The 22489-nt window shown below is 51.4% G+C and overlaps 1 protein-coding gene across 4 annotated transcripts in view; it reads right to left on the reverse strand.

Annotated features, from left to right (window-relative positions):
* ASTN2 (astrotactin 2) overlaps positions 1–22489 on the reverse strand; it is a 733588-nt gene that overhangs the window by 535748 nt on the left and 175351 nt on the right. For all 4 annotated transcript variants that reach the window (XM_075905850.2, XM_075905849.2, XM_075905851.2 and 1 more), the window contains exon 3: positions 10937–11321. In XM_075905850.2, the coding sequence (XP_075761965.1) occupies positions 10937–11321 (385 nt within the window). The remainder of the gene's footprint in view (positions 1–10936; positions 11322–22489) is intronic.

The raw sequence follows: 22489 nt of genomic DNA on the forward strand, positions 1-22489 counted from the left end.
GAGGTCCACGATGTCCGCACTAGCCCAGGAAGGTGCCCGCCTCTTGCGGTCCAGGGCAAGGTCCCGGGAGCCGCCAGCCTGGTCCCGGCAAGAGGGGGTGGGCTGGGGGGCATCGGGTGGGTGGCTCTGTGCCGTGCCAGGTGCAGGGTCTGCTAGCTGGGTGCTGGCAGGCTTGCACCTGGCACGGGCACCGTAGCCAGCCCGTGCCCCTTTAAGGGGTCCGGGGCTGGGAGGGGGGCATAGAGTTTCCCTGGTGTTGGCCAGAGTGGCCACCAGGGAAACCTGGGGAGGGCTAGCCTCCCACTAGTTCGAACTAAAGGGCTACACAGCCCTTAGTTCGAACTAGCTAGTTCGAACTAGGCGTTAGTCCTCGTAAAATGAGGTTTACCTAGTTCGAACTAAGCGCTCCGCTAGTTCGATTCAAATTCGAACTAGCGGAGCGCTAGTGTAGCACCTATTAAAGTTAGTTCGAACTAACGTCCGTTAGTTCGAACTAACTTTGTAGTGTAGACATACCCCGAAAGATCAAGAGGTAGGTGGTGGAGGTTTCAAGAGGTGAGCAACCAAAAGCCAGAAGCCCAATTTTAATAAGATCCCATTTTGGAGGGGAATAAAAATACCCCTCCAAATACACCACTGCGTAGTCATACCAACTCCCTAAAGAAAATACAGAGCCCAGAGATGCACCCTGCAAGAGTGCCAGCATTTCGAACCTTCGGAGCTTACAATGTAATGCCCAGCAGCAATTGTCCTGGCCTGCTCTCTTGCTGAATGCAGGCAAGACCCCATCCCACTGACACAGTTTCTCCTCATTCCCACATCCCCTCCCATCACCCCCCTTCACTATCCAAACATGATCTACTTGGCTAATGAGATCTCTCAGAGGATACCCTGGCTTAAAAATAAACTCTGCTCATATTGCAGCAAGACTTCCTTCTGTCTAAATTCACCTGGGTTCTCTTCAGTGTCACCAGGCCAGTTCTGCTCTCACTGCAGCTCTAATTTCATTTATTTTAGGTCTGCAGTGGGATTGTGAGGCTTGGGGAGGGGGTTAAATAAAAAATGATGTTGCATGCTGCTTATCATGTTAATGGGAGTGTATGATGTGTCCAGATTAAAGTCTGCTGCCTGGGAAAAATAAACATCTCATCCTTGCCCTGCTGTTTATCTATCCACAGCAGAGCCCGATATCAGGTCAGAACCTGTAATTTCATTAATTTTTATCGCTCCGATGTGCTCCCAGCCAGCTGTCACTCCCCGCATCGCTCCTGTGTTTGTTTGCCCTGTTCCAACTTCAGCAGTTCAGGTAGCAGGGGGCGGGGGAAGGAGGCTGGGGGTGGTTTTCTACTTGCTTAGCTGCAAGGCACCATGGAAGCATGCTGTGGGGCACTTGGCTCACTACGCTGTGTCCACCTTGCTTTGGGGAAAAGGGAGTGTGGGGAGGGCCACCCAGAGGGACGAGTGGGCACGAGGAGGCACCCCATTTAGCAATTAGCATTTTGGCAGAGGCATCAGGGGGCAGGGCACCTCCTGGGTGCTACCACGAGTTGCCTATGCTCCCCCCCTCAAATGAACACAAAGCTCCATGCAGGGAGAACAATGCTTCTCTTCAGGGGGAAAGCCACTGATCCTAACAACCTGGGCTGCCCTGCCCGGGGCATGTGGATTCCTAATGACAGGGGAGCTTCTCTCACTGCTCTGCCTCACCCCAAAGCCCTGCTGGATGGAAGGTGACACACCTAAGGGCACAGGCACCCTTATCTGCCAATCAATCACTGTCATGGACGGCAGCAGCCAGGCTACATGCCAGAGAGGAAAAGGAATAGCAGGGGCTGGAGCACACTGGGGATGCCGGAGCTTCGCCTGTTTCACCATCCATGGCAATTACAGCTGGGGACTGACACTCGAAAGAGTCTTTTGTGGCAGCTTCAGTCTTACTGGCATCTGCCGTCTGGTGACAAGCCCCAGCAGCTACACTGTCACAAAGCTGCTTTGCGAGAACTCCAAGAATCATTTTCCTTGTGTGCTAAACTACTCACCGGAAAGCTGGGACAGCATCTCCCTGCCTGGCTGTGACTTCTGAGACCTGCTTGCCTGCTGCTAAGTGGCTTGGGGGACCAGGCTGACGGGGAGAGAGGTGATGCAGGAAAGGCAGAACAACGAAATGGCAGGTTTTCTACCCAAAGGCCTAGATCCATGAAATCAATGGAAGTTATGTCCCTAAATAATTCTAAGGATCTGGCCATAATGCACCAAGATTTTCCTTGGCAATTCAGGTGGAATGAGGAGTAACGGTAGTTCGAATTAGGATCTCTAATTTGAACTACCTACTCCGTGTTGCGTGTAGCCGCGGGCACGGAGTTCGGACTAAAGGGGATTTAAAAATGGCGGCGCCCGGGAACTTGCAAATGAAGCCCAGGATATTTAAATCCCGGGCTTCATTTGCAACTCCAGTTGCCCTAATTACCCTACCTAGCTCGAACTAACAAGCTAGTGTAGACATACCCTTAGAGCCATGGTCACCAACCGGGCGGGCCTCGACCAGTCGGTCGCGAGGCGTTTGAGGCCCCCCCATTTCCTTCCCACCCCCGAGAAGCCCCACTACCTACCTCCAGTGAAAATGGAGGTAGTGCCGGCTTCCCGCGGGGTGGACAGAAGTCCTGCAGCTTCGCGCCACTTCCAGGTGTTCCGGAAGTGCAAAGGCTGCTCCCCTCCCTAAGTTCTTTGGCGTGCTGGGACTTTGCCTGGGGGGAGTCCCCAGAGGAAGCACGTGGGGGCTTCCCTGCTCCGCGGGAGGGGACAATCGGCCCTGGAGGAGGCACACGCGGGGGCTTCCCTCCTCTGTGGGGCGGGGTGGGGCGGGGCGGGGCGGGGCAGAGGGGCGTCCAGGGAGAAGGCTGGGGGAGGGGACTCCCTTCCCCCACTGGCACCCTGTCCCCTGCTGCAGAACCCTGTCCCCTCCCCCCGACACCCTTTCCCCTCTCCCCGTCCCCTACTGCAGAACCCTGCTCTCACCCCAGCACTTTGTCCCCTGCCCCAGCACCCACTAGCAGCCTTCCCCATGTCCCCTGCTCCCATCAGCACAGTTGAGGCCACATTCGTGAGGCTTGGGGTTTTTTGGGAGGAGTATTTTTTTTGCATTTCACTTGTGTGGCCCCAACTGACTTTTCTGTGGGTCAGTGACCCCCTGACTCAAAACAGGTTACCTGCCCTTCACATAAATAAAGACAATGCAGAAACTTTTTGTGTTTGACATAGTATTTTATTTAAAAATGAAGCCTGGCCAAAAAAAAAAAAAACCAGTTGGAGCCAAGCCCCCATCTGGCCACAGCATTATAACACTCCTGCATCCCACCACCCTAGATCTGAGCTTATCATACACTGAACCTCCCTGCCCTGAGCCCCTGACATACCCCAACCCAAATTCCTACATCCTCACAGACACGAGCCTGTGGCTTGCTTAGTACAGCAACCCTCCATCTGACCCCAACACTCCCCAGCCTGGAGCCCCCTCCCCGAGCCAGAATCCCCTTCTCCACCTCCTCCTGCATCCAGATTTCCTCCCAGAGCTTGCACCTCTCACCCCTTCCCACACCCAAATCCCTCATTTCCACCCCACAGCCTACACATCCTGTCTCAACCCAGTGAGGGTAAGGCTGGACTGCAGGAGTTTTTCTAGGGTTCCAGAGATATCCTGGAAAAACTCTTCCGGATCCAGGGATGCATTTGTTCTGCTTTTTTTAGTGGAAGAGCAAACATGCTCTTTCGATAACCCCTATATTCATCGTTTCACAAGGAATAAGGGGGATTCCAAAAGAAGGGGCTTTGCTAACATTTGGTCCAGTCTAGACAGGTCAAATGTTGGAAAAACCTCTTCCTACATAAGAATTGGGGGAAAAAAGTGGCAGTGTAGAGTGTATAAATAGCAAGTGATGGAGAGGAGAATAGAGCGTGCAGGGCTTCAAGGAAGGGGTGGGTCATGGGGGAAGGGTGGGGCAGTAAATCTTCGCTTGTTCTGAGATTTAAAAAGTGATCTTGGGTGTAAAAAGGTTGGAGACCACTGCCTTAGGGGCAAGAGTTTAGGCCCACTGCAGTAGGAAAGTAGCAGATACACTTTGATATGAAAATCCCCTGATAGTATCTCTTGGCCTGGTTTTCAGAGGGGGGCTGCCTTCCTGCCACTCTCACTTTAATTAATGGGACTAAATTAAATTGCACTGATCATGGGCCAAATCTTACATCACCGGAGAGGTCAAAAGCCCCATTATATCAATAGGAGTTTGAGGAGCTCCAAGAGCAGAGGACAGGGCTGCTCCCACAGTATCCTGACAAGAAAGCGCTGGGGCACTCGATTTCAAAGTGACAGAGGATTGAGCCATGTGACTGAAGAAGGTCAAATGGGAAAGACAAGGCTGTAGTACTCTGAGTATCAGCCCAACATTTCCCTCACTCGCCTTGTCCTAGGCAAGGTCATTTTCACAATAGCTTGATCACAGGGTGAATCCAAACCCACAGATGCTCCTGTTTAACGTGCATGAAAAGCTCTATGATTCCTGCATGGGTTCCCCCTACCCCCTTTTTAGTTTTAGAGTCCTCCATGCTCTGCTCTTACAGCTTAAGGCCAAGAGTAAGGGCAATTGAAACAACACAATTTATTAATTTGAACTGAACACTCGGTAACATTTGCTTACACAACTCAAGGCTAATGGATGTCCGCAGGCGTTTCTGGCAATGCAGACAGACTATTAGAAGCCACACAGAAGGGAAATTTACCAGCCAACGTAAAATGTATTTTATCATCAATTCCTGAAACCCTTGTGGATTTTAATATTCTGCCCTCGATCTTGTTTACTGTTATGCTCTCAAGAATATTGAAAATTCAGTTATTTCTGTCTTCCCCAACCCATACAACCCTAAATAATTTATTAAAAAGCAAAACGAAGAGAATATTAAAGGATAAAAAAGCAAACTCAGGCCTGGCATACGAAGATTCTATAACAAAGGACAGGACTGGAGAAGCAGTTTGTTAACACTGGATGCCCGATACCAGGCACGGGAATTCAATGGAGAGTGCTGAAAAAGCTTCTCAGATCAGAATCTACAGGCTATACGTGGGCACAAGGTTTCTACCTGCTCATTGGAGCACGACAGTGCTTGGCGATCGCAGAGTGAAATGGATTCCATACTCCGGATTTGGTAAACCCCAAGAAAAGCTAACACACACAGGGTACAGCCACAGTCAGGTTTTAGAGCCATGGAGCGCGAGCCCACGAGCCTGAGTCAATTAACTTGGGCTCTGAGTCTCACTACTTCTTTTGTGTGTGTTTGTTTTTATTGTTCTGTAGTGCACGATATCCACAGGTCTAGGGGCATAATTCCAAAGTTGCTGAGCACCCCCAAATCCCCTAGACATTGATGACTCAGCATCACTGAACATCAGAGTTTCAGTGATTTTGACTATGGTCGATCACAGGGTAGGGTCAGGTCTACACTAAGGGACAATGTCGAACTAAGACACGCAACTCCAGCTCCATGACTAGTGTTGCTGGAGTCAACCTACCTTAGCTCATGTAACCACGGGATCTCCACTGCAGGACGTTGACAGGAGAAACTCTCCTGTTGACTCCCCTTACTTTTCTCCAACTGGTGGAGGACTAGAGTCGACAGGAGTGCAATCAGTAGTCAATTTAGTGGGACTTTACTAGACCCGCTAAATCAACCTCTGGAAGCTCGATCCCGACAGTGCCAGTATCCCAGTAAGTGTAAACAAGGCCTCAGTGAGCAACAGAGCTAGAAATCCCGAGTCTTGATTACTGGGCATTGCAACTTAAAGGTGCTTGCTTGCAAACATGGCTTCCTATAGTATTAAAGGGGACCTCACAGATTAATGGATTTTCCAAGCATTTATATTCTGAATCAAAGTCTGCTATTTCTGAGAATGAGGGCGCTAGGAAAGGGGAAAGCTATTCATCCTCCACGCAAGAGGGGGACTTGTGAAGCATTGTTACCTATTCTTCCCCTAAATATCACTCCAGTCACTTAGCAGGCAGAATGAATGCACTTTGCTTTTGTTTATTTGGAAGCATTTTGCTGTAGGCTGCAGGTTAATGATATTAAATGTTTTATAACGACATTTCAATAAGCAGAAGTGGGTGTTACTGTTGTGAAGAGACAGGCTTTAAAAGTGCAGGCAATCAATTGTGCATTAGCCAGAGCACGCTGGGGAAAGCATTTTCCCTCCTGTGTAGGAGAAACAAATCCACCAATTGTGCAGTTTATCAGGTCTGCATTCAAATAACTGCTTAGAAAACCCACGCCAAACAGGGAGCATGCAGGAGCACAGCAGCCACGCCGGAGTCTGTCTCCCCAAGATCAGTTCCTTCAAATACACATGGTCTAGCCGAGTGAAGTTTATCTTAGGTGAAGAGCAGAAGAAGAAAGAGTCAGTCTGTTCTATTCTATATAGATTCTTATCCCTCCCTGATGACCGTTGCATCTTAGCACATTCCCCTGGCGCAGTGACATCACTAACATCTGTCATGCATGGTTCATTCTCTCTCTTATCCTCTCCCAGGGAGCAGTCACAGAACTTAATAGAAGATAACTTGTTACATCTATATCCTCATCCTGCAGCAGCAAAGCCTGCCTAGAGATCACTGGGGCTGTGCTCCCCACCCCCAGGCTCCCTCCTGCTTCTGGATACCCCAGAGAGCCAGCTCCGACTGCCGAAAAGCTGCCTTGTTTAACTGACGGAAGGCAAAAAGACTGTGCCCCATCCCATCTGATTCACACTTAGCCACAGCAACTCGCACATGGTGACCATCAGGCCTGGGTATCGTGCCTCTCTGTACCTATGTTCTATACAAAAGTAAAGAGCTTAAAAGAGCTAAAACACAGACCGAGGAGAATATATTGGCCCAGCCCCCCGCCCGCCCTCAGATCTGGTTCCCCATTGACTACTGGGCCAAATTCCGGAGTGGGGAGGGGTCTTTCATCCTCAGTGCTCTCCAGGAGATCGCTCCGAGTTGTAGCCTCTGAGAGACTGCCTCATGCTGATATTCCTTTGGCTTCCCTCGAGAGCCACATGCCACTGGAATCAACAGGGACACCTGCCAGTAGTGGTCTTGGCACTTGAACCCACAAGAGGCCATAACAGCTGTGGACCTCAGTACTTTGTTTCCATGAGATGCAAGACTGACTGCAGCCTAGCCTGCCCACACAGACTGCGCGCAGTCCTGATCATGCTGTCTTAAAGCAAGACAAGGGTCAGTATTGAGAGGTAAACAGGCACTTGGCAGAATTTTAGGCCATCCTGAGAGAGGAAGGAAGGCTCAATGGTTAGAGCACTTGCCAGAGACTGAATACCTAAGGTCTGACAGACTTCCTGAGTGAGCTTTGGAAAACCACCTCGGGCCAGATTGTAAAAGGAATTTAGACACTCAGGGTACGTCTAGACTACAGGCTTTTGTCGACAGAAGTTTTGTCGACAGTGTAGACAAAGAGCGTCTACACTACATTCAGTTCTGTCGACAAAGCAAGCTGCTTTGTCGACATGGTAGTGTAGACGCAAAGGACAGTTTACATTCAATAACACCTTCTGTCGACAGAAACTCTGTCAACAGAAGGTGTTATGCCTCGTAAAATGAGGTTTACCAGCGTCGACAAAACTGCTGAGTTCTGTCGACGTTATGTCGACAGAACTCAGCGGTAGTGTAGACGCAGGTATAGTTTTGTCGACAAAACTCTGTAGTCTAGACACACCCTCAGTGGGGTTTTAAAAAGCATAGAGATGCTAAATGCTCATGAAAGCTATACATTGTAGGGACCTAGTCTGTGCCTCAGTTTTCTATCTGTGTAATGGGCATAACAGCACTGTCCTGAGATGTGTGATGTGAAGATGAATGTATTGAAGATTATGAGGTGCTGAGATTCTGCAGAGAGGAGAGGCAGATAAGTCCCTCAGGGTACGTCTACACTACAGCGCTAGTTCGAACTAACTTAGTTCGAATTAGTTAATTCGAACTAAGCTAGTTCGAACTAACGCATCTAGAACTAAAAACTAGTTCGAACTAGCGTTTTGCTAGTTCGAACTAGTAAGTCCACATTGAGTGGACTCTGAACAGGGCTTAATGATGGCCGGAAGCAGTGCCGGTAGGGCATAAAAGGAGGACTTAGAGCATGGAGATACTGTCTCAGGCTAGCCGAGGGCTGCGCTTAAAGGGTCCCGACCCCCACCCCGGACACACAGTTCTAAGGGGTGCCCCGCTTGCAAAGAAGTTCTGGCTTGGAGTGCCCTGAGTGCCCACACTGGGCACATCACACCACTCGGCCATCAGCCCGGCTGCACTTGCCGCAGGCTGCCATCTGGGGAGAGGGAGTAATTGGGGGGCTGCAGGAGAGCTTCCACCCCCAGAAGCCCGCAGAGCCAGCCCAGTCCTCCCCATCGGGGGCTCGTACCCCATTCCTCCCTCACCTCCTTCCACTTGCCCTTCCCTAGCCCCCCTTCTTATTGATGTACAAAATAAAGATAACGTTTCTTCCAACATTGACTCTGTCTTTATTGAAAAAAACTGGGGGAGACTGGGAAAAGGAGGTGGGAGAGGGGAAGAGAAAGGCTGGGAGAGGGGAGGGCAACTAACATGATCAGGGGTTGGGAACAGGTCCCAGATGAAGAGAGGCTACAGAGACTGGGACTGTTCAGCTTAGAAAAGAGGAGACGGAGGGGGGACAGGATAGAGGTCTCTAAAAGCAGGGGTTGGGTGGAGAGGGTGCATTCATAAAAGTTCTTCATGAGTTCCCATAAAGAAGGACTAGAGGACACCAAAGGAAAGGAATGGGTATCAGGCTTCAAACTAGTAAGAGAAAGTTGTTCTTCTTGCCAAAGCAAATAGTTAACCTGTGGAACTCCTTGCTGCAGGAGGCTGTGAAGGCTACAACTAGAACAGAGTTTAAAGGGAAGTGAGATCAAGTGATGGAGGTTGGGTCCATGGAGTCCTATTAGCCAGAGGGTAGGAGTGGTGTCCCTGCCCAAAGTTTGTGGAAGGCTGGAGAGGGATGGCACGAGACAAATGGCTTGGTCATTGTCTTCGGTCCATCCCCTCCAGGGTCCCTAGGGTTGGCCGCTGTTGGCAGACAGGCTACTGGGCTAGATGGACCTTTGGTCTGACCCAGTACGGCCATTGTAAGCTCAGGGCTCAGTGTCGGGGGTCTCAGTGGACCCCCTTGATTTTCATGCACACCTGGTCCTGGGTGGCCAGGCTGGCAGCTCTCCTGCCCTAGACGGCCACTTTCCTGTGCCTAGTGCGGAGATCGTGGACGAGGTCCACGATGTCCGCACTAGCCCAGGAAGGTGCCCGCCTCTTGCGGTCCAGGGCAAGCTCCCGGGAGCCGCCAGCCTGGTCCCGGCAAGAGGGGGTGGGCTGGGGGGCATCGGGTGGGTGGCTCTGTGCCGTGCCAGGTGCAGGGTCTGCTAGCTGGGTGCTGGCAGGCTTGCACCTGGCACGGGCACCGTAGCCAGCCCGTGCCCCTTTAAGGGGTCCGGGGCCGGGAGGGGGGCATAGAGTTTCCCTGGTGTTGGCCAGAGTGGCCACCAGGGAAACCTGGGGAGGGCTAGCCTCCCACTAGTTCGAACTAAAGGGCTACACAGCCCTTAGTTCGAACTAGCTAGTTCGAACTAGGCGTTAGTCCTCGTAAAATGAGGTTTACCTAGTTCGAACTAAGCGCTCCGCTAGTTCGATTCAAATTCGAACTAGCGGAGCGCTAGTGTAGCGCATAGGAAAGTTAGTTCGAACTAACGTCCGTTAGTTCGAACTAACTTTCTAGTGTAGACATACCCTCAGACAGATACTGCAGTGATAAGTGCCATGTAGGGACCCCGTCAGATATATATTTTCGAGGGGGGTTAAACCAACCTGCAGATTTTAATACAGAGTTCTATCCCTGTGCTAGATTTCTATAGTATTGTTTAAAAAATAAAAGGCCCTTGTGCAGAAAGGTTCTCATCCTCTCAAATTCTGTAGCATCCTAGGGAGTCCACCTGTATTAAATTCTAAAGGTTTTATCACCACGGGATATTTCTGAATTACCATTTCTAACCCACTGCAGGGACTGTTTGCATGTTTATTGAATCTGAGTCTTCTAAGTTAGCTTTGATGGCTTTTGTTCTGGCAACTGTGAGATGGCTCGCCCGGCTGCTCGGAGAACAAACTGACGCAGAAACCAGTTGTCCCAGCCTGTTTTGCTGCTCCTGAACCAAGCTGCCTGAACTCGATGACCTCCTGAGGTCTCTTCCAGCCCTAGGGTTCTAGGATCAGGAGAGGGGGTGAGGACCAGTGTTTGCAAAGTGCTCTGAAGATTAAAAGCTCTAGATAAAGGCTGGCTTGTGATATCTTAAAGCATGAGAATCTCTCTTTCAGCCCCCCACCTGCCAACTTTATATCAAGTCATCGGGGGAGGTTCTCTGGCGAGAAAGGTTTCCCACGAAAGCAGGGCAGGGCAAAATGAGAGGATGCCTGACATGAAGGACTGTCTCCCTGCAGAGACGCTGCACTGTGGCACAGGGTGCAGAGACACAGCCGCACCAGGGCAGGCAAAGACCAGCACCGAATCGGAGCCTCTGGCTGGAGCATGCCTCTGGAGCGCGGACCCGGTGTGTGCCTGCAGCAAGACGCACCCGAGCGAGGGAGTGAGCAGTCAGGTTCCCTACACGAAGGTGACAGCCCAAGTCTTATTTTTTTCGGACTCTTGTTGTGCACGCATGACCGAGCAAGAGGACTGCAGAGGCTGGGAACGTGGTGGCTGCCAACCAGCGCCACCGAGATCAGCTGCCTCGGTGCTCATCTGTCACCTCCTAATGACCATCTGGTACATTTGAGAGCCAGGTGTTTGGCCTGGTAGTGAGGGGGGGAGGGAGTAAATAGGAAGGGAAGCGACAAACCTTTCTTCTCATATTCAGGCTTCTCCTCCCCGCCCCTGCCCAGGCTCTCCAGCGTCCGCGTCACCTGGCTGCCGAACTCATCCTCCCTCGCGCTGGGCTCCGCCTGCTGCGGGACCTCGTCCTCATCCTCGTAGTCGTAGTCATCCAGGATGGGCGTCTCGCGGATGGGCATGCCGATGACGGAACTGTGAGCCTGCAGGCGCGAGTTGCGGAAGCTCTCCCGGGCCTGCGGGCCCAGCAGCACTGAGGGGATGTAGTGGATCTCATGGGTGGCTTCAGTGCTGGCGCTCTTCTGGGGGATCCGGCGGCGCTTGTGCCAGTGCCGCTGGGCGTACAGCGCCACCGTGAACACCAGCAGGAGCAGGAGAAGAGCGATCAAGCCACCCTATGGGAGAGCAAAAGGAGAAACATTAAGAGGAGCTCAGACCCTGCATGGTCCCCCAAGGGGACCAAGGCGGCATTACCACCCTCTCCCCCCAATTTCTGGAGCAGCCTGACATCCTGGATGACCCCGAAGCACTTTGCAAACCGCCAGGTACCAAAGAAACTGCCTCACCCTCTCTTGAAATGCAGCCACCTCTGGGGAGGAGGTGGCAGCCAAGAAACCTAACTAGCACCCAGCATGTTGCAAGGGCAAGAAAATGCCTTAGTTTAAAAACAGGGAGAGAGGGGGGAAATCTGACGTCTCAGCAGTGCAGAGAAGATGTCAGACCCAAAAGACCCCAGCACAGCAAACAGCAGGGGACTCAATTTTCAACTCTGCTGGAGGCTGATCCAGCTAATCGGACTCATTAGAGGCCAAGCTACAGATTGCAATAGCTCCCACTCCCTGCTGGTTCCAATGGGAGGGGGGTGAGGGGGGATTATCTCAGAATATAATGAAGATAAAGCCTGAGCTACCCACTGCAAACTCCCAGCCAACATGTGCTGCCTCTGTGGGAATGATCCTGGTTACCAGCAGTTTACACCCGTCCGGCACATCTACGCTCGAGGTGCAGTTACATCTGTGTTTAAGGGCAAAGCACGTGCTTCAGCAACGTCCTGCCTGTCCGGCACAGGCAGGTGTCGGCAGCAGCGCACGCAGACGTGTCTGCACTAGTGTAAGCTCGCTGGCTGGACAGAAAGAGCAGTTGAGGAGGCAGTAGCGTGGGCTATGCCCTAGGAACACACTGGCACGCCCAGCCTGCACTGAAGCCTGAACCCCTCACTGCTGTATGTAGTGACCTGGACACATCGACACGAGCTGCACACCACCTCCCCAGCTGCAATGAAGAGGCACCTTGGGTACTTACCTGGTCCCCAGTATCATGATCCCTGAGTGTTCCACAACATGCATGCCTGTATCATTCATGCCCCTGGGAGACAGGGCAGTGCGACTAGTACTAACCCTGCTGCACAGATAGTGAGCTGAGACGGGCACCAAGTGACTTGCCCAAGCCCAAGCAAGGTTTGTGGCAGAGCAGTGAACTGAGTGTGGATCTCAGTCTAGTATCTTCACCCTTGGCTCATCCTTCCTCCAGCTGATCTCCAGCACTACTCTGTGGGAACCTCTTGGACAATTTCAGGGCCCTGTCTTTCACTCCCCAAGCCAATCTTATCAAATACATCGCTGCGATGAACTGATGTATTTATTATTTACACTTCACTCTTCACCACAGTATCTGAACACCTCACGGACATCACTGAATTTATCTTCACCTCCACCCCTCTTGGGAGCTAGGGAGCATTATCCCCATTTTGCAGATGGGAAACTGAGGCACGGATAGATTAAATCACCTGGGAACTCTGTGACAGAGGCAAGAATTGACCCCAGATCTACTGCATCCCAGTGCAGTACATCAGCCACAAGGCTACCCATCCCCCAAATAGTATCATATGTGCCCACGTGGCAGATTCACTGGTAATGGGAACAACTGCAAAAGTGCTTCCTTAATGCAGGTGCAAACTGAAAGGTGGTCCCTCTAAGTCAAGGCACTCAGGCTGAACAGCATTGGGGAAGCTTTCACTAGAATAGTCCACATGGCACCTGTTCTGGAGGTAAATACAAGCTGTCCTTCAAATGGGCATCTCATGCAGACAGGCAAGAGAAATGTCTAAATCCCTCTGCTGCTTCTAGTCAGTTTCATACTGTAGCAGACAAAAATCCCAGGGCAGGTAAATCAGAAGTGGCATGAACAATTCTGGCTTCATAGCGTGACATGCCACTGTTGGGGGAGGGGAAGAATTAATTTTGGCACACGATGCCCAAATCCAGGCATGTTGTACACCGTGTAACAGACGTACAAACATTTCACCGGAATTCAGTAAAACCACTGTGAGCACACAGAGAGATTGAGACACACCAACAGGCTAATCTACAGAAAGCTAGTGTCTAAAATTGCAATTCACAAGAGGTATTAGCTTGGGAGACAGCCACGCCGCCAATGGCAGCTGGATGGATACAGCAGACTCACTCGCTGCTTTCACAACAATGCGGCCATTGCATACGTTCTGAGCCAGTTCTAGCATAATGCAGTCACGCGCACCTTCACAAAGCTGCACAGGAAAACAGAACATCCACAAGAAGCAGATGGTGAGATATCAGGTACACCCAACGGGTCATGTACCTCAGTCTTCTAGTACACCCACATGCCCCCCCGCGTGTTCATGCAGGGCAGAGGGATCTCACTATTGCACCTGCAAGCTCACAAGTGGTGTAAGGGTCCTCCACCCCCCAAACTCACCGCGCCATGTGGGGTGGATGAGCATCATCTCTCCATGCTCACAACCTCCTACTCATGCCCGACAGAACCGTCTCACGCTCACAGATCTGCCTAGTGACTTCTGATAGACATCTCCGAGGCCTCTGCTGCGTGTGTGACGTTCTGTCTTCCTCTGCTTGTGCACCATGGATGGGCCTTTTTCAGTGCTGTGGATGGTAAACGCACCACTCGTCCCCCCAGGTGCCTCGGTGGCACAAAGGGATCAAGCACATGTTCCCATTCAGAGCCCAGAATATTTAAGAACATAAGAACGGCCATGCTAGGTCAGACCAAAGGTCCATCTAGCCCAGTATCCCGTCTGCCGACAGTGATCAATGCCAGATGTCCCAGAGGGAGGAAACACAATAGGCAACCTTCACGTGATCCCTCCCGTCATTCATTTCCAGAGAAACAGAGGCTAGGGGCACCATTCCTACCCTTCCTGGCTAATAGCCATTGATAGACCTAACCTCCATGAATCTAGCTAGCTCTTTTTTAACCCTGTTAAATTTCTAGCCTTCGCCACTTGCAAGGAGTTCCAGAGGTTGACTGTGCACTGTGTGAAGAATACTTCGCCAAGTTCCACTGCTTTTCCCCTAACCCTGGCACAATGGAAAATCTCTCTGCCTGTAAGCTGGCAAGAGTAACACGGCCAGTGTCCCTGTTAGAGAGGGCGGGAGAGTGGGGAAAGGAGAGGTCTGCTCAGAGCCCTGAAAGTTCTGGGACAGGGGGAGTCTCGGGACATGCTGCTTTGGTTGCAGAGGGCTGGGAAAAGTGCAAAGCAAGGTCCTTGGTCGCTAGGTCCTGGCCACATCACTTGGTTCTTGGCTTCTCCAGTGGGCTATTTGGTTGCCTGCAGCACAAGGGAGCTACTCAGGAGGAGAGGCAAGGTTGCCATAAGGAGAGAGGCCTCTGGGGAAGCCACAGCTTCCCTAGCCCGGTCCAGAGGCACAGCCTCCAATGTGCTGTAGAAAATGCAACATGGCAGCTCTCGTTCAGAGCCCCTCCCTAGCCTCATCTGGTTTCTCATTTGGTTCTGTAATTGACTCTAATAGGAAGAAGGGCTCAGGGAGGCGGAATGACTTTGCTCAGTGCGACGTTCCCAATTGAGCAGACAGCTTCTGTCAGGAAATGGAGCACAGCTGTGGCTGGGAAAGACTGGGAAAAGAGCACTCAAAGGGGAGGACCCGGGGAGACCCAGGGCACGAAGAGATCCTGGAAGAGGGATTCCAATTTGTGTTTCCCTCTGGGTCTGCCCAGCACCTTGCACAATGCGCTCACGAGAGCAGTCAGGAACGCGTCAGTGAAACTGTCCTCAGAAAACGCCAACTCCTCAAAAACAAACCTTCCCTCAGACATGTGCCTGTATCTCTTTCACCAGGAAGGTATCTCTGGTTCAAGGTGCAATTTCTGGCGAAAACCAGTCACGCCTCCTCCCCAGAATAGCCAGGCACAGGACACTCACTTGGAATGTCAAACAAAAAACAGGACTATGTAGCACTTAAAAGACTAACAAGATGGTTTATTAGGTGATGAGCTTTCATGGGCCAGACCCACTTCCTGAGATCAAATAGTGGAAGAAAATTGGCACAACCATATATACCAAAGGATACAATAAAAAAAAAGAACACATATGAAAAGGACATATCAAATTTCAGAACAGAAGGCGGATGGGGGGGGAGGTAAATGTCTGTGAGCTAATGATATTAGAGGTGATAATTGGGGAAGCTATCTTTGTAATGGGTAAGATAATTAATGTCTTTGTTTAGACCTAGGCGTAAAGTGTAGAATTTAAGCATGAATGACAGTTCTGGAATGTGAGAGACTGTGGAGACTTCCTGGAAGCCTGAATCAGGCACCGCAGGGGCTTGAACCGGGCTCTCCCCGGAGCATGCTCTTACTGTGGGGCTGGGGGCTATCCAGGGTGGAGTTGCATCTCACAGAGCAGAATGCTGGCTTTCCACACAGTGCCCTACTCAAACGGCTCCCTGTAGGCACAGTCCTCCCCTCCCTACCGAGAGGCTGCAAGGAAGGAAGTCTGAGCACGGCGGGCAAAGGCCTGGGCAGCCGCAGAAATTCCTGCCATTAGAAAAGCCTTTGCCAACTGGACCTAGAGGACGGAAGGAAAAGTCTGGAGGGAGCAAATGTAACGTTGATCTGAACCATCAGTGAAAGTGGAGCCACTCCGGCTGCCAGAGGCCTGCAGCTGGCAAACCAGATTAACACAGCATCCACCCCCGGCTGCTGCAGTCAGAGGGGGTTTGGGGAAGTAGCTTGGACCGTAGCAAATGAAATTGTCAGTCTATTGTATGGGCCCCACTGAAATGCTTCTGCTTCAGGGAAATCACAAACTGCAGAGAGCCACAGACATGATGCGTCTGATGTTTCCCCCTCCAGCCTGGAGTTATCCCATGCAGGGCTGGCTCAAGTGAATCTCCTGTCAGGCCACTTGGTTGAATGGCTTGTCTTCGAGAGCAAGGGCAGTTCTGTCTTCCACACATACTGGCCGACGTGCTGGTCTGCTCAGCAGAGAAGGCTGGAGAAGGGGGCAACAGGTGGGAGGCCAGGTCGGGTGTGTTGTAGTAAAAGGAAGCAGGGGGATGGTGCCCAGAGGTTTCCTGATAAAGAGAAGGTTGTAACAGACCCCAGCACTCCAGCCAGCCCCTGAGAGGATGGGCCTCCCTTTACCTTCAGCACCCTGCGGCAGCAGGTTCAGGAACTAACTCAAGCAGGCTGGGAAAGGACAAAAATGTGCAAATCCTCCCCCTCTGCAAAGCAGCCAGGAGGCAGCATTTTAATCCCTCCCCGAGCGCAGCCGAGCCATAAGCCGCAGGCAGCAATGCGCAGCTGTGCAGCAAAACACGGCCGACGGGCATGCATGGGGAATACTGAACCCACAGCAGTGCTGGGGCCGCTGCCCAGAGCCAATGGCACATTCCCTGTCACTTGGTCAGAGCCATGTGGCTCCCTCTCGTCCCAGACCAACAGCCCCCGTTGGCTGCCTGCAGCCGAGCTGCGGGTTCCACAAGGACTCGGTGCACTTTCCCACCCTTGCCCTGCCCTGCTGGCACCTGGTGGAAGCAGTTCCCTTGTGCACCAGGGGAGCAGCACACAGACAGCAGATCTCCGGGCCCCCGACCTGTCAGCACTTGGTTTTTAGAGTTGCTCATTTGCAGCTCCCTCCCTTTCCTGCCCTGACAGCCCCTGCTTTAAACGCAGGACGCACCTGATGGGAAGTCAAACTTAGGAGGCTCCGAAGCCGGCCTCGTTTTAATCTATTTCTCATGTTAAATTATCCAACGGAGGGAGCGGGAGAGAAAGGGGAAGGAAGGGATAACATGAGAAATGTTTTATTTGACAATGTGTCATTTGGAAACTGATTATTTCTGTCTCAGGGCTTTTTAATATTCCCAAACAATGGCCGAGTCGCGAGGGGATTTCGTATTCTAAGGCTGGATTTATAATACTCTGTTCTGCAGTGATAAGAACACAGGCCTTTAATCCTCCGAGCTGTGAACATGCATATTCTCCCACGTAATGTCCTTCGCCCTGCACTGCTCCGTGCTCCCAGAGCCAGCCAAGGGAATGGACCGCTGAGACGTGAGGGTGCTCTGAGCGTGCTCCCTCTGCCCATCCACACGAGGGAATGGCTGAAGCCCTCAGGAAGGCAGCACCTGACGCTAGTTCCTGCTGCAGGAGCCTGGGCTGAGCATGGACACGCATTCAGTGATGGTGCTGGGGCTTGCAAGTCAGGCCTAATAGTGAGGCAATCAGGATCCAGGCGGTACCGTTGCAAGTTGCCAGCACCCAATGCAGATGGATGAATGCTCTGTTCCCCTGCTCAGGGTCGGTATAAGCAAGTCTACCTGGAACTGAGGTGGCTTGGGAATTGGGCCCAACTGGAGGTCACCATGGCTGTCCGGGGAAGATTGGGTTAACCCAGACCAGGAGAGAAACTGGGGGGAAAGTGCAGCCACACAGACGTAGCAGGAGCTCTGGGAGCCATATTTGGCATCCACAGGTGTCCATTCAGTCAAATATCTCTCCACTCCTGCGACACGGATGGCTGCTGGGCCATGCAGACCAACAGGGAGAGGATACAGCAGCAGGGGAACCAGGGTCTGAAAGGGTGAAATTTGTCACCTGCACAAAATGCGGCTCTCTAGCTGGACCTTCCAGGACTCAGTAGCCGGTGGAGGATGCGGGAGTGAATCTCCAGCACAGCCAAGAAAGCTGAATGGGTGGCAGATGTAATGTGAAGGACTAATGAAGGAGCAGGGATCCCGCCAAGCCCCCATTGTGCTGTGTGGCAGGCAATGAGAATATCTGCAGTTTCCATGAGCTATAAAGCCCTTGATCACAATATTGTTGTGTGGCGAGGAACAGGCACACTCAACGGTACCAGTGAATTTGAGCGTACACCTGTCACAGTGACATAACTCATACTGACGTACGCTAGAGAGTCTACATAGCCACAGGATGAGAGGGGGATGGGTGTGCTATGCCTTGTATCCCCAGGCAGGCTCTTATGAGTGCACCCTTCCCTGGGTTCAACACCCCTGGAGGGAAAGGCCCATCTCCAGGACTACTACACTGGGACCTCTGGGCTTTTGCATCTCTGAGTCTTGCTGTGGCTCTTCTAGTAGGGCCTTGGCTTTTCTCCCTGAGCACTCTTGGGGGTTCTGACACTAGGAATCGCACACAGTAAGTAACCCAGGTGAGTTTTCTAGACACCTTATTATTATTTTGGAACACCACAGCCAAAGAAGCGGGTGACGGTAACAGAGGACCGAGATGCATGAGACTTACCTAGGCTTCATTCTTCCCCTGGAAGGTTTGGGTGAGCTCCACTCAGCCGAGACACCCCTACCTACATCTGGGCTGGGCGAGGCAGACAGCTCTCAGCATCTGTGCCAGGCCCGCACTTCCAGATGCTGCTTCCACCTCTGCCCTCTTCCTCTTTAGGCTTGGGCTGTTAATGGCTAAATGTCCCTTTGATCCTAGGGAAAATAAACCTGCCAGCTTAGTCACAGCCCAGGAGGTGGGTATTTCGCAGGTAACAGTTCCCTCATCACTGCTCCTTTAGGGACTCTTGGGATTCTCTCTGGAGGCTTCTTATCTATGTCATTGTTTCCATTCCTGTTTGTCCCCCTCCCCCACCAGCTCCCAACTGCCTCTGAGGTAACTCCCTTCAGTCACACAGTAACATCACCCAGGTAAACTGAGGCACATATGATATTCAGCCCAATGACACAGACGTTTCCCTGGTTTCCCATAGGTGGTCTGACGGAATTAAAATGGAAAAACTTAAAAAACAACTAATAGTCTAGCAGCACCTTAGAGACCACCAAAACATGGACATGGTATCATGAGCTTTTGTGGGTACAACCCACTTCTTCAGATAAATGAACATTAAAAGTCCAGATCGAGGAATAAATAAGGGAAGGGGAGGAAAGGAACATCAGCTATGAAGCCAGCAGGACAGCTCAAAAGGAGGCCGCCGGCGGAAGGAAAGAGGAGCGTGGGAAGGCTCCCAGGGAGAGATAGAGGGCTGGAGCAGAGAGACCACGGTCCCTTAGCTGCGGGAGGTAGGAAGTGACCCAAGGCGCGGCTGCAGAAGACCCGTGGGTTGGTGCGTTGCGGGGACCCCCCCCCCCCACCAACCAAACCGTGGAAGGAACTCTTTCCCCTGGTTCTTAGGGCCCTGGGTCGGGGCTCAGAGTGGGGGCGGGCCCGAGCCTCCCTACCGCCTGACCGGTCGCGACACCGGCCAAGGCCCGGAAAGTCCATGTACCGCGGAAAAGGGTACTCAGTGTCTGATGGAGCGCTGGGAAGGGCGTTGCACCTGAAGGTGTTGGGCACGGCCCCTCCCCGCATGGAGGGCGGGTGGCGCTGAGCCGATGCGGGCGGCCCGGGACGTGGACGCTTGGTCACAGGTTATTATTGCCAAGCCCAGGGACGAGTGTAGGAGTGGTCCCTGCACTCCGGTATTAAACTGAATCATGTGATGAGGCAGCTAGTACTTCCCTGCGAAGACAAATCCACAGTGTAACAGACCTCACCACTGGGAATGTTTTGCTGATATATAAACTTGAACATTCCTTTGCTCCCTTTTAACCTGATACTGCCCCCTCTTATCCGCCCAAAGCTCTTCTTCTCTGACTTTCTGCTTACACCCATCTACAGGGTGTAAATGATTCTATCGCCATTTAATCATCGGTTGTTTTTTTCTTCACCATTTTGTTGAGCCCCATAGACTTTTGTGAAGCTTTTATCCCATTCCCCCCTCCCCCAACATTTTGGCCTTGTTGGGCTATGACGAGATTCCGAACCCTAGACAGAGCTGTGGGTTGGGTTTCTCCAGGACCATGGAGTATGTCTCTGATTGGACATCAGCAAAAGGAGAAACAAACCTACCACCTCTAGAACTCGGAACAGGGGCCTTTCCCAACTGATCTAAAAGTGTCAGCTCTCTTAGCTAGGGCTGTAGCAGATTCAACAGCTTTATCTGTGGCCCAGCCACCATTAATGGAGAACAGAGCATTGCATTATGTACATGTGCGTTACATCTGCACTAGCGTTTCTGGATGCAATGCAACTTGAGCTAATTAGCATGGCTATAAATTCTAGTGGTCACACTCCATAAATGTATGTTCCAGGAAACATTTATTCCTGGTCATGGTTCACGCTAGGCTGAATCCTAAAGCAAACCACAACCAGATGCCAACATTTGGGAGCATCTACAACAGTGTTTGTTAACTAACAACCAATTAGCTTGAGTTACATGACAACCAAAGATGTATGTAGACAAAACCCACAGAAAAGGTCTAACAGCTCATCTGTGGTGTGGTACTTTTGTATACCCAGCTTGGGAATCCTATCAGCTTGTTTGGACATAACACCACACTGCAAAACCAACTCGTTCGCCTCTGTCCAAAACACCCCCTGGCTGTGATAGCTGCAAAAGTCTTGGGATATGTCTACACTGCAGAGTTTTTCCAGAAAAATGGCTGTTTTTCTGGAAAAACTATACTTACATCCACACTGCTATTGTGTTATTTCGTCAAAAAGTTGAAAGAATGGAGAGATTTTTCCGACATTGGTAAACCTCTTTCTATGAGGAAGAAGACTTTTTCTGAAAAAGCTTTTTCGGAAAAAGGTATGTGTGGATGCAGAACAGAGTGTATTTTTGAAAGAAGAGGCCTCCAGGAAAAAGCACAAGTGCCCTGGTAGCCACTCCGTCCACAGTAATCACAACTGAAATGCGAGATAGCGACCATTCAGTGAGGACGCTATCTTTCGAAAAAGCAGATCGCTTTTTCATTGCACTTTTGCTGTGTGGATGCTCTCTTTTTAAAGAAGTTTTTCCAGAAGATCTCTTCCAGAAAAGCTTCTTCCGAAAGAAGCTTTCAGTCTAGACATAGCGTTGGTGATGCTGGTGTCCTGAGATCACTGCCGATGAAACTGGCCAGCGGTGTGGTCTGATTGTTTCCTTCTAAGTCCTCCGTGTATCTGTATCCATCTGCTGTCTCTTGCCCTCGATTGTAAACACTCCAAGGCAGAGACTGTGTTTTCGTTTGGTTTGTACAGCACCTAGTATAATGGGATCCTGGCCATGACTGGGGCTCTAGGTGCCACGGCAATTAGTAATAACACTAGCGAGGCATATGAGGTTAACTGTCAGCTGTTATCCCTAAGGCCTCCTGCTTCAGCATCCTTGCTTCTTAGATTTCTCCTTCCCTCAGGCTGTGCCTGCACCTGTATTTCTCTCCAACTTTCCCACCAGCACACTAGCGCCAATGCAGCTCCACCCGGAGTAGCAATGACCGGACTATGCCTGGCATCCGCTGGCTGCCAGCTGAAGCTCTCTATCATCTAACCCCGCTCCGAGCAGGTCAACAGCCACCCAGCAATGCTCCCACCACTAGGGCCGCTGATGGAGCTGCTCTAAGGAAGGTTGCCATGTATGTTATAGTGAGTGTTGCCCAGCTATACTGGGGGAGTTCTCATTTCTCCAGCGCAAACATCAATCCGTTATTTCCTGCCCACATCAGCTGCCTCCCCAACACCGCTTAGCAGCACCTCCCCATGTTATTTCTTCTGCAAAGCTTAATTAATGTTCTCTTGGCTCCTTCCTTCGTACCATTAATGATGATAAATAAGACTGTTCTCAGCAGAATGCTCTCTCCCTCTTGCACACGCTGCCACTTATTGTGACCTTCTTTGTAGCCTTTCATTTCTACATCTGCCTGAGCATAGGACTTACCCCTCTAGTACACTGCACAAGCATCTTCAAACCCTGGAGTTACTGTCCGGTCAGGTGAAAGGCCCATCAAAGCATCCCTTCGGCTAGGGACACTTTGTTAAATTACACCCCGATCTCCATGATAGCCACTCCACTTTATCAGGGAACACTCACGGAACACCCCCGAGAAGTGTGTTGTGCCACTAACGCTAATGGCATGCTGCCTTTCTGTAGCACCTTCCCCACCTGTGGAACCAGGAATTTATAAACATTAATTAAACCTCACACTCCCTGCAAGGTAAGTTATTGCCATCAACCCCCACACAGAGAAAGTGAGAGAACAGAAGTCAGAGCAGACACTGAAGCCAAGAGGTTGCTGCTGTACTGTTCATTCCCTCAGAGGCATCTGATACCGGCCACTGTAGGATGACAGGATATTGGCTAGATGGACCCGTGGTCTGATCCAGTACAGCCATGCCTATGTCCTTCGGTTAAGTGACTAGTTCATGGTCTCTGTGGCGGGCCCCTCCCGCCTGGATCCCCAACCCCTTGTGATACAGTCTCTCC

This window comes from Pelodiscus sinensis, chromosome 23 (assembly GCF_052426305.1).
Source record: "Pelodiscus sinensis isolate ZL-2025 chromosome 23, ASM5242630v1, whole genome shotgun sequence".
NCBI lineage: Eukaryota > Metazoa > Chordata > Testudines > Trionychidae > Pelodiscus > Pelodiscus sinensis.